This window comes from Danio rerio, chromosome 6 (genome assembly GCF_052040795.2).
Source record: "Danio rerio strain M-AB ecotype USA chromosome 6, GRCz13ab, whole genome shotgun sequence".
NCBI lineage: Eukaryota > Metazoa > Chordata > Actinopteri > Cypriniformes > Danionidae > Danio > Danio rerio.
The window spans coordinates 49,657,501-49,670,344 of NC_141026.1; the positions used below are offsets into that span (position 1 = coordinate 49,657,501).

The 12,844-nt window shown below is 35.2% G+C and overlaps 1 protein-coding gene across 7 annotated transcripts in view; it reads right to left on the minus strand.

The window, feature by feature from the left end:
• magi3b (membrane associated guanylate kinase, WW and PDZ domain containing 3b) overlaps nt 1-12,844 on the minus strand; it is a 277,434-nt gene that overhangs the window by 62,690 nt on the left and 201,900 nt on the right. For all 7 annotated transcript variants that reach the window (XM_087257852.1, XM_087257850.1, XM_087257851.1 and 4 more), the window contains one exon: nt 3,864-4,041. In XM_087257852.1, coding sequence (XP_087113978.1) covers nt 3,864-4,041 — 178 coding nt within the window. The remainder of the gene's footprint in view (nt 1-3,863; nt 4,042-12,844) is intronic.

Here is a 12,844-nt window from a genome sequence, read left to right on the forward strand (position 1 = left end):
TGTATATAGAAAATAGAACAGAATATATAGAATAGAATAGGAAATATAAAAAATATAGAAAAGCTGAATATATGTTTCAAATTAAAAAATACTTAAAACAAAAAACGAAATGCAAAACAAAATATAATAAAATAAAGAAAATTTATATCCGTGATCTTATTTTATTTCCCCAAGTGACCAATGAAATATCGAATTCTATTGTGTTAAATTTAATGTCCTAAAATAATTTATTTTTTATTTATAATTATTTATTTATTTTATAATTTTTATTTTTTATTTAATTTATTATTTTTTAAAATGTCCTAGAATATCCAAAAAGAAAAAAAAAGAAAAAGGATTGAAAAATTATATTTACACATTTTAAATAAATGGATTAAAATAACAGCTAAATAATTTTAACTAATAACTGAGAAAAGCTGATAATATAAATATAATAAAATAAAATAATATAAAATTAAATTAAATAAAAATGTCTTGATCTTATTTTATTTCCCCTAGTAGACAATGGAATATTTAATTTCCATTGTGCTAAGTTGATGTCCTAAAAAAACATAAAAAATAAAATGAAAAATAATTTCCAAAAATATATACGCACACATTTAATAAAAGAAGAAAACTAAAATCGAGAAGAGCAGCTTATTTAAATGCATAAAGAATGCCTCGGCAGGTCAAAAATGGGGAAGACTTTCAATGGCCTTTAGTAATGAGTCTGACAAACTGAACTGGAAAATGTTTGGAATCATAAAATATTTATGATCGCAACCCCAAACGTGTGTGTACACACACACACACACACACACACACACACACACACACACACACACACACACACACACACACACACACACACACACACACACACACACACACACACACACACACACGCACACACACACGCAGAAGCTTGACTCTGTTCTTTAAAGAGCATCTAGGCCACACTGCAGGCTATATTTATTCTTTGGTTCTGACAGCTCGGTTCTTGACTTTTAAAAGCAATGCTACTCCTCCAGAGTGAGAGGAACATCAGATATCAGCGAGACGGGGAAAGTAAGTGATAAAGCATGCCGTTTGAGAAAATAGAAATTGCAATAGTACGTTGATGGAGTTTGAGATTTGACCTGAATAGAATCTGACAGCAGTGCAATGGAGGAGAAAAAAACTAAAGCGTGACGACTGCTCACAAATATTACTGACAAAACAATGCGAATATTCAGCTGCAAACTTAACAACAATAAATAAAACCTTTGTAAAAATGCACAATTTATATACAACGTGCTTGCATGCATCCCATTATTACTGTAAGTGCCTTCAGCAATAAATAAAAAGAAAATGAAACCCTCTACCGTGATACTACAGTGATATAATAAATGCAAAACAAACCACAGAAATGAACGAAAGGAAATCCTGTGGTGTTGTGTTTAGTGAACCAATCCAATATGGAATAAAACCATTATCAAACAAGGAAAACAATATCCCGTGTCAAACCAGACAGCAATACATGAGTGAAAACCTATTTTTAAACAAACTTTAAGAGTTGAAGTAAACAAAAAGAAGTTTCTAATGGAGTTGAATTTGTCACTGAGATACTATTGTTTTTTTTCCAATAATAGTTTGACTAACTTAATTGTTTATTCATTCATTCATTCATTCATTGTCTTGTTGGCTTAGTCCCTTTATTAATCCGGGGTCGCCACAGCGGAATGAACCGCCAACTTATCCAGCAAGTTTTTACGCAGCGGATGCCCTTCCAGCCACAACCCATCTCTGGAAAACATCCACACACACATTCACACACACACTCATACAATACGGACAATTTAGCCTTCCCAAATCACCTGTACTTCATGTCTTTGGACTATGGGGAAACCGGAGCACCCAGAGGAAACCCACCTGAATGCAGGGAGAACATGCAAACTCCACACTGAGGCGAGGATTGAATCAGCGACCCAGCGACCTTCTTGCTGTGAGGCGACAGCACTACCTACTGCGCCAGTTTATATCAATATGATATATTTAATTAAATGGAAATGATAAGTATTTGTTTCTTTTATTGATTAGCTGTAATAAAATATTGCATTTTTATTTAAGATTTCATTTTTCTTTTTATTAGACATTTCATAAATTTTTTTTCAAGTGACAAAAATTATTTTAGACAAATGATTTCATAGTATTTTTATTTAAATTGTGTATGTATGTACAGTTGAAGTCTGAATTATTAGACCCTGAATTATTTTTTCAGCATTTACAATTAAATGTTATATAGGGCGACACTGGTTTAGTGGTTAGCACTGTCGCCTCACAGCAAGAAGGTCGCTGGGTCAGTTGGCATTTCTGTGTGGAGTTTACATGTTCTCCCTGTATTCTCGTGGGTTATCTCCATGTGGTCTGGTTTGCCCCACAGTCCAAAGACTTGCGGTATTGGTGAATTGAACAAGCTAAATTGGCCATAGTGTGTGAGTGTGAATGATTGTATATGGGTGTTTCCCGGTGTTGAGTTGCGACTGGAAAGGCATCCGCTGTGTAAAACGTATGCTGGATAAGTTGAGGGTTCATTCTGTGGCGACCCCTGTTAATTAAAAAAACTGAGCCAAAGGAAAATGAATATCTGAATAAATGAATAAATGTTACTGTTATAATTATAATTATTATTTTAATAATAATAATAATAATAATAATAATAATAATAATAATTTAATTGATATTACATTACTTCATAGTAATAATTATTAATAATTTCATTACACATTTGTAAAAATTCCATATTTAATTTAATTATACATATTTATTCTTTATAATATTATATATTTTTATATTTAATCAAATATAAATACATTTTATATTGTTTTATTATTAGTAATACTTACAATTTTTATATTAATACATATTTGTAATATTATTTCACATTCAATTTAATTTTATATTATTGCTTTTTCTTCTTACATTTAATTCTTTAAATGTCATTTAAATGTATATTATTTTATTTGACCAAAAAAAGCCTTTTAGTTATAAAAGCTTTTTGCGATCAAGAGAAGTGTTCACAAATATGTCATATATATATATATATATATATATATATATATATATATATATATATATATATATTTATATATGTGTGTATATATATATATATATATATATATATATATATATATATATATATATATATATATATATATACACATATACACACACATCACAAATTCTCTAAGTAGTAACTGAAATTAGACTCATATCAAGTAGCAATAAATAAAAATGTTATAATTTTTTTTAATGAAATGCACTTTCTCCAGTATTACTCCAACATGCTGTACTTGATGCTATAAACGACCCTCATTATTTATGAACATGCAGTAAATCAGTGACATGAGTCCAGTATGCAGTTAAAGTGCAAATGAAATAAAAACCATATGATTTCTCATGAGCTCACATCGCCAGTTCTGTGGTGAATAATTCATCTTTGCATGTCACTAAGAAAAATAAATAGTTTGTCCTTGTAATCTAAAATTTAAATCTGAAAATGCAAGTTTGTTTTCAGTTAGGTTCTCAGATTATGTCTGTCTGAGGTATTGGGAGTGGCTAACATGCTTATCCACGCCCCTCCAAGCATCAGTTTTGACAACAAACAGAAATGGTGAGAAGGGAGTGTCTGTTATATTGTAACTCTCTTAAAACCCTTTCCACGATCTTTCTGAATGAAATGCTTACTTTACTACATCCAATCAGCTCTCAGTAAAAAAAAGCATGTCAGTGTTTTCCCATTTAATATTATTATTATTTTTTTTTTTAAGTTGCAGTTTTCGGTTCATGCAGACTTTAATAAAGGCTAAATATGTCTTCTTGTCCAGCCAACCTCACACACTTACTCAATGAAGTAGACCATGCCGGTCTCTGTATAGGCCATCTCCCAGTTGTAGGGCAGGGGCTCCAGGCTGTCGTCTCTGGGTAAAGAGCTCCAGGTGCGGATCTCCAGTGTGCCGCTGCCTCCTGCACCGCTGGACTGAGTGTAACTGGGCACTGCTTTCCTCCACTCCTCCGTCCGCTCTGAGGAACAGAAAGGGCACAATGCAAAACTTAGCCAGGAGAACAATTTGCATGTCAAAGTAGGAAGATGTGCAAGCAAGATCTTTTCCTGCTTTAGGTACATGAGAGAAAACTGTAGACCAGGGCTGCAGACTATACAGATGAAGTCTGAAATATTACATATTTTTCCCACAATTTCTGTTTAATAGAGAGAAGATTTGTTCAACACATTTCTAAACATAATAGTTTTAATAACTCATTTCTAATAACTGATTTATTTTATCTTTGCAATGATGACAGTAAAAAAAAATTACTAGATATTTATCAAGATACTGGTATTCAACTTAGGGTGCTTTCATACCTGTGAATCGATTCAGTTGTTCTGAAACAGAGATTACAATTGTTACATTGTTGCTCTTTGCTCTTGGAGCGGTTCGCTTTCACACTGCAAAGTTTCTAAACGGACCAAAAGAGCTAAAACAAGTCACGTGCGAGTAAACTCTCCTTACATTGGTCAGTGTCAGGGTTTATTTTGCAGCGTCCCGCTCAGCTGTCAGGAGAGGTGGTGGTTGGTTGGTGATTGACAGGGTGCGCGCGCGCGACATGTCTGAGGAGAGACACGGTGGGGAGGGGTGAGAAGCGTGCGCGACGATGCCTATTTGAGGGAGGGAGATGCAAGATTACCGGGAGATCATCACTCGTTTGCGGGCATCCGGAGACTCGCGAAACTTCCCGCTCTACTCATAACTCTCTCTTCATATAGCCGTAAGCCTATTACATATGCATAAAACACTGTGATATAATCGCGCTCGGATCGGATCGCTTTCTCACTGCAATCGAACCGCTCCAGGGTTCGTTTCAATCGAGCCAAAACCACCTCATTCAAGCGATCTCGGAGCGATTACTTTGGCGCGGAACAGAGCGCGATTGCCCTGTTCACATATGCCAAACGAACCGCGCTAACTGGGCAAACGAGATACGTTCCGAAACAAAAGTGTAGGTGTGAAAGCACCCTTAAAATGACATTTAAAGGCTTAACAGGCAGGTTAGGGTAATTAGGCAAATCCTTGAATAACGATGGTTTGTATTGTACAAAAAAAAAAAAAAAAAAACATATATATATATATATATATATATATATATATATATATATATATATATATATATATATATATATATATATATATATAAGTGTACTAAAATTACTGGTGGGCTAAAATTACTGACCCTTAAATGTTTAAAAATTTTTTATTAAAACTGCTTTTATTCTAGCCGAAATAAAACAAACAAGACTTTCTCCAGAAGAAAAAATATTATAAAAAAATACTGTGAAAATTCCCTTGCTCTTTTAAAAAATCATTTGGGAAATATTTGAAAAAGAAAAAAAATACAGGACATTTTGACTTTAACTGTATTGTTTCAGCACTAATATTGCAATGTGAGAATCTGCAACAGTCACATCGCAAGATCTGCAGTGTTGAGTTGAGATTATAATAACGAGGAACCACATTTCAGAACGTGATTTGTCAACGCTAAATTTAACCCTAAAGAGTAAGAGATTTTAATTTGGATGTGTTTTTAAGACCTGTGTCTAAGGTATTAAGCCAATTTAAACCAAGAATTTCTAACATTTTTAGATTTAACAAAGATGGAATGTATTTAAATTATTTATACAATGAAGTCTATAAAGTGTTGTTTTACATTTGATTGATCATGAATTTCTGTTAGAACTTTTAATGCTGTTAGATTCCAAGAAAACCACAAAGCATGTATGTTCTGATGTTTTTATTCATTCTTTTATTTTATTTTCAGCTTAATCCCTTTATTAATCTGGGGTCGCCACAGCAGAATGAACCGCAAACTTATTCAGCATGTGTTTTACGCAGCGCATGCCCTTACAGCTGCAACCTATCACTGGGAAACATCCGTACACACTCATTCACACACATACACTATTGACAATTTAGTTTATTCAATCCACCTGTACCGCATGTCTTTGGACTGCATGGGAAAGCAGAGCACCCAGAAATGCCAACTGACACAGCTCCGGCTCGAACCAGGGACCTTCTTGCTGTGAGGCGATCGTGCTACCCACTGCACTCCTCTGTTGCTTTCCATTTGCAAATTATTATGTTATGTATTTTGCAGATGTATTCCTATACAAAATAATCCCAAACAATGTAAAATTGTGAATTCTTTCAAGTAGAGTTGTTTAAGTTGAAATTATATTTATATTGAAATATGGGTCACAAAAAAAAATAAAAATAAAAATCGCAATACGATTTTCCCCAATATCCAGCAGCTGTATATACTGTATATACAGGGTTTGTGACCCTGGACAGTAAGTGTACGTTGAAATTATTGTCATTGAGATTTATACATTAATTTATTTACACATACCATTGATGTATGGTTTGTTAGAATAGGATAATATATGGCTGTGATACAACTATTTGAGGGTGGCATGGTGGCTAAGTGGTTAGTACTGTTGCCTCACAGCAAGAAGGTCACTGGTTTTGGAATTGGATTAACTAAATTGGGTGTGGTGTATGAGTGTGTGTGTGAATGCGAGAGTGCATGGGTGTTTGCCAATAGTGGGTTGCAGCTGGAAGTGCATCCGTTGTGTAAAACATATGGCGTAATAGTTGGCAGTTCATTCCACTGTGGTAACCCCTGATAAATAAGAAATTAAGCTGAAGGAAAATGAATGAATGAATGACAAGTATTTGAGAATGTAATGTTCAAACAAATCTAAACATGGAGTAAATCATCTTTGATGGTTTGAAAATAAAGTGCTTAGAAATGCACAGGAAATCACAAAATGAGGCACAAAACAACCAAACTACGGTGCAACCACTCTCAATAACAACAGCAATATACTAAACCACCTGACATGACAACAAAACACAGACAAACATTTCCCCATGACCCGTGTACTTTAATAGATAACACTGCGGATGCCCCTGTTAGGCAGACACATTCAGAATATAGACTAGCAGTACATACAAGTGTCTGAAGGTGATCTTAAAGATGATTACAGGTTACACAGTGGAAGAAATGCACTGCTGCGTACAGTAGAATCACCATTTTTGGACACATATTAAACTAAAGAACCTGTGAGGCACAATCTTACTTGGATGAGTGTTCCACTGACATGGAAATGAGAGAATATATTTCCATGAGTGTCGAGGCTTTAACAAAGGCTTTCTGAGACTGACGACATGTTGGATTCAGGCTTTTGTAGAGGAAGATGAAGAGGTGACATTCACTCATGTTTATCAGAATCGCTCGACAGACTCTGGTGGACAGTTTACTCTCATTCCAAGATTCCGAGACACAAGATAAAATATGGTAAACAGTTAAATTATTCCCCCTCCTGTGAATTATTTCTTTCTTTTTCAAGAAATGATGCTTAAAACCATGGTTCACCAACTAAGGTTGCACATTTTGTCGTTACAAACATAGTTTGTTTATTTGGCGTTTCCCAAACCCATCATTCTGATGAGCATTTGCAATCTGTGTCACAAAATTGTACGCTTAACAACCTGGACAATTCTTATTTTAAAAAGTTGAAGAACTGTGTTTTAACTAAATTCAGCCAACAAAATTTTCACCCAATAAAAGGTGAAAAACCCCTAAAAATAATTATAAAAAACATGTTTGCCTGGGCTCATCTCATATTTAAACAATTAACAGTTTATAATTTATAGAAACAATTGGACAAATAATTGACTCAAATGAGAATACTCAGATGAAAAACTGTTGCTCTATCCTTCTTACTTACCTTTTAAACTCTTTTCATATGCACCCTGTAACAATAAGTTAAAACAGTCAAATGACAAGCGGAGCAAACCATTACAAACAAACGGGGAATGATTAAAAAAAGTATTCAAACTAAACATATCTATTCATTCATTTTCCTTCTGTCTCCTGGTTTATGAGGGGTCACCATAATGGAATGATGCACCAAATATTCATATGTTTAACACAGTGGATGCCTTTTCACCCGCAACCCAGTACTGGGAAACACCCATACACACTCACATTTATACACACACACACAAACACACACACACACACACCTAACTAATTTACCAAATCCACTTATAGCGCATGTTTTAAGACTGTGGGAGAGACCAGAGCACACAGAGGAAACCCATGCAAACACAGGGAGAGCATGCAAACTCAACACAGAAATGCCAACTGACCCAGCTGGCACTCAAACCAGCGACCTTCTTGCTGTGAGTAGACAGTACTAACCATTGAGCCACTGTGCCACCACTAAACATGTTAATATATGTATTTCATACATGCATTTGAGCCCTTTATGGATAAATTGTAATCTTTCAAATTATGGCTCTTACACAATCCATTAAGGTTTATATGATATTTATTTAATAACATTATTTAAATAAATAAAAGCATCTTAATAATAGTACTTACATTTCTAATCTGATTTACACAATCCAATTCTGAATAGACTAAATATACATTATTTGATGCAGCATCACAAAAATGTTCAATATTAAAGGCTTTAGAATAGCAATTTACTTCCATAACACTGCAGTAAGAAACAAATCCTTGTAACAGCAGGATTGTACGTGAAAGCAGTAAGTAATTTGCTGCCATTTGCCTCTCTTTAAACACACTTGAACTGGTAAAAGCCTTTAAAGCAAATATGACACTATTGTGCGGCAAGGACACTCCTCATTGAATGACTCTGTTAACATGAGCCAAGGGATTACTTATTTCAGCGAATATTCAACAACTATTCCCTCGCAATAATGATTCACCTTATGCCAAAGCTGTAAAGAACTCAGTACCAGCAGTCCAAATGGTCATACAAACCCAACAGCTTATATTTAATAGCAATACATATCAGGAAACGACAACAGTGTCAAGGGGCTTTGCTTTTTAAAACATTTAGACTCAAAAACAATGGGCTCAGAGAGGCTATATAATGTACTGACAAGAAACCATTTATTAAAAATCACAAATGACCATGGTGGTACTACAGTAAATGTAGCATTATCATGGTTTGAGAGTACAAAATAAATTGAAAATTAGTTAAATTAAACACATTTTCTTACATATTTTAAGTTTAGCTGCTGCCTTTAATTTTGTAAGTTGAATCATATTAACTTTACAAGTCATTCAACAACACTGATTTAACACATCAAGTTAAATCTTGCATAATGTCTTCTTTTAATTATGTGAGTAACATGTTTGAATCTATGTATCATATACACTCATCGGCCACTTTATTAGGTACACCTGTCCAACTGCTCGTTAATGCAAATTTCTGATAAGCCAATCACATGGCAGCAACTCAACTCATGCATTTAGGCATGTAGACATGGTCAGGACAATCTGCTGCAGCTCAAACTGAGCATCAGAATGGGGAAGAAAATTATTTAAGTGACTTTGAATGAGGCAGGATTGTTGGTGCCAGACGGGCTGATCTGAGTATTTCAGAAACTGCTGATCTACTGGGATTTTCACACACAACCATCTCTAGGGTTTACAGAGAATGGTCTAAAAAAAAGAGAAACTATGCAGTTCTGTGGGTGTAAATGCCTTGTTAATGCCAGAGGTCAGAGGAGAATGGCCAGACTGGTTCCAACTGATAGAAAGGCTACAGCAACTCAAATAACCATTTGTTACAACCAAGGGATGCAGAAGAGCATCTCTGAACGCTCAACACATCCAACCTTGAGGCGGATGGACTACAGCAGCAAAAAACCACAATGGGTGACACTACTGTCAGCTAAGAACATGAAACTGAGGCTACAATTCACACAGACTCACCAAAATTGGACAACAAAAGATAGGAAAAACGTTGCCTGGTCTGATGAGTCTCGATTTCTGCTGCGACATGCAGATGGTATGGTCAGAATTTGGTGTCAACAACTATCCTGAAAATCTATCCTGCCTTGTATCAATGGTCCAGGCTGGAAGTGGTGGTGTAATGGTGTGAGGGATATTTTTTGTGGCTCGTTAGTACCATTTAAGCATCATGTCAATGATACAGCCTACCTGAGTATTGTTCCTGACCATGTCCATCCCTTTATGACCACAGTGTAAACATTTTCTGAAAGCTACTTCCAGCAGGATAATGCACCATGTCATGAAACGCGAATCATCTCAGACTGGTTTCTTGAACATGACAATGAGTTCACTGTACTCAAATGGCCTCCACTGTCACCAAACTCAAACAAATAGAGCACCTTTGGGATGTGGTGGAACGGGAGATTTGCATCATGGATGTGCAGCCGACAAATCTGCAGCAACTGTGTGATGCTATCATGTCAATATGGACCAAAATCTCTGAGGAATATTTCCACTAATATGCTCCAGACGACACATGCGCTATAGAGAGATTCGGTAAGCTAAACTAGCCATTGTTTAAATGAGTAAATGAGAGTGTATGGGTGTTTCCCAGTGATGGGTTGCAGCTGGAAGGGCATCCACTGCGTAAAACAGGTGCTGGATAAGTTGGTGGTTAATTCCGCTGTGGAGATCGCTGATTAATAAAGAGACTAAGCCAAAAAAAGAAAATGAATATATATATGAATATATATATATATATTCATTTGTGATCATGTAAGACCTTAGTTTTTGCATTTATATATATATATATATATATATATATATATATATATATATATATATATATATATATATATATATATATATATATGCAAAAACTACAAACAACGGTGGAAAATGTGTTGATTATCCCTCCATTAACTTCTACGATTTTTGAAATAAAAAGAGTGTTTGTGATTAACCTGCATGTGTCTTGTATAGCCACAAGAAGAATATATGCAATAGTAATTTTATGCTTGATTCGCAGTGGGAAAAAAATACTGACGGTATAAGCTTGGTTCCTCTTGGTGACACTTGAGGATTATACATTATTTTCAAAAGCAAGGGTTAAAAGTTAAAGCCCCGCAAACATCTAAATAGCTCATTTAGGCTTAAAGCTGATCGACACCAGGGTCATGGACATGAATCCTCTACACATTAAGCAAGCCATTATGGAGCAATGTGACTCGCTTACCAAATGTACTGCTGTATACAAATAAAGCATAAATTTTAGGCCTGAAGCCTTGAAAGCACAACTGCTGATCGCGAACGGATTATAAGGTTAGAGTGTGAACTAATGAGAGCATGAGCAGAGGGGTTGGCTCTTTTTTAAGCAAAGCCTGCCTGTTGGTGCAGACTTCTCCTTGAGCAGAGGACATATCTCTTAGGTATGGGATCATGTAAGACCTCAGACTGCAGGTTCAAGCCTCTGGCACAGTGGGATTTTACCAAAGATTTGACCAGATATGCTGTCTAAGACAAATTTTAAGAATATTTCTTTCTTGTAAGGCAAAATTGGCAGCCTTTGATCACTTTGTTTGACATGCTCCCAGACGACTAATTAATTGCCTTTGCGATGAGACTCTCAATGAAGTTCTGACAGTTTTAGATAGAATATTTTTGGGTCACAGTCCTGCAGTATGAATAATTTTAAAAAGAAACTAATGTAGGAGCACAGCAATAGAAGTGGAATTATTATTATTTATAACAATTGACAGAAAAAAATGTATTTCAGAAACTGTCAAACACAGTCGCTGAAGTACTAAGATTACTAAAATAAAATGAAGTAAATAGCTAAATATACATATTTTAAAAAGGGAAAAACTACATATACTGAAGAAAGAAAATATCATTTAGTACACTTAAAAAAAACTGTAATAATATTATTGGTTGTTTTTTGCTAAATTCATTGTGCTACGCTGTACAAATAAATCAATTTAGCAAGCATTTTCTTTGTGTAAAAGTTTACCGTTATTCAATTATGAGAAAATGGCTAAAGTAAAAACTGCCAATTCAAAATACTAATAAATACTATATTTAAAATATCCATGGTATTGGAATTCAAAAATAATAAGAGAACCCAGGCTCATTATTGATACATATCTCTATATACATTTTTGAAGAGCACCAAATTTGCCCAGGAGCTAGGTTTTTTTGCAGTTTTTGTTTTCATGAACAGATTTTAAGATCTTAAATTTCTCCCACGAGTGCCATCTGCGCCTGCTCTTTTCATGTAAATCCAACAGAGGTCACTGTCGACTGACTGACTGACCGACATCCCCATCCACCCCCTTTCCTAAACCCAACCGACTGAGATGTCAAAAGCAATCCAAAAAAAAGAAACGCCCTCCCCTGGTTTTTACCACATTTTCAGATCTTACCACGTTCTCACTCTGTTTTTTACTTGTTTATTTTATATTCTGCCTTTTGTTTTAGCCACTTTCTAGAACCATTCTTCACTGGACTCAAACCCCATCGTTGACATCAACTCTCTGCCAATGTACATGGCGATCTACAGGGCAAAGTGGTAACAGTGGAAAAGTCGTCCACACAGAGGTAAGCGGTCAGCTGGTAGCGCAAAAAAAAACAGAAGCCGGCGTCTTCGTCATAGGGTTCGCTTTAAAAACAAATGCAACCATATGTAGCTTTGGCCAGAAATGTATACAAAATCATGTGTTTTCACAATAAACCTGTGTTGCAATAAGAGGTCGGACCAAAATCATATAATTTTATATTCCATATTACCACATATACTAATAAACAGTAAAGAACAGTAACCATTCATTCATTCATTTTCTTGTTGGCTTAGTCCCTTTATTAATCCGGGGTCGCCACAGCGGAATGAACCGCCAACTTATCCAGCAAGTTTTTATGCAGCGGATGCCCTTCCAGCCGCAACCCATCTCTGGGAAACATTCACACACAGTCATTCACACACACACACACACACACACAC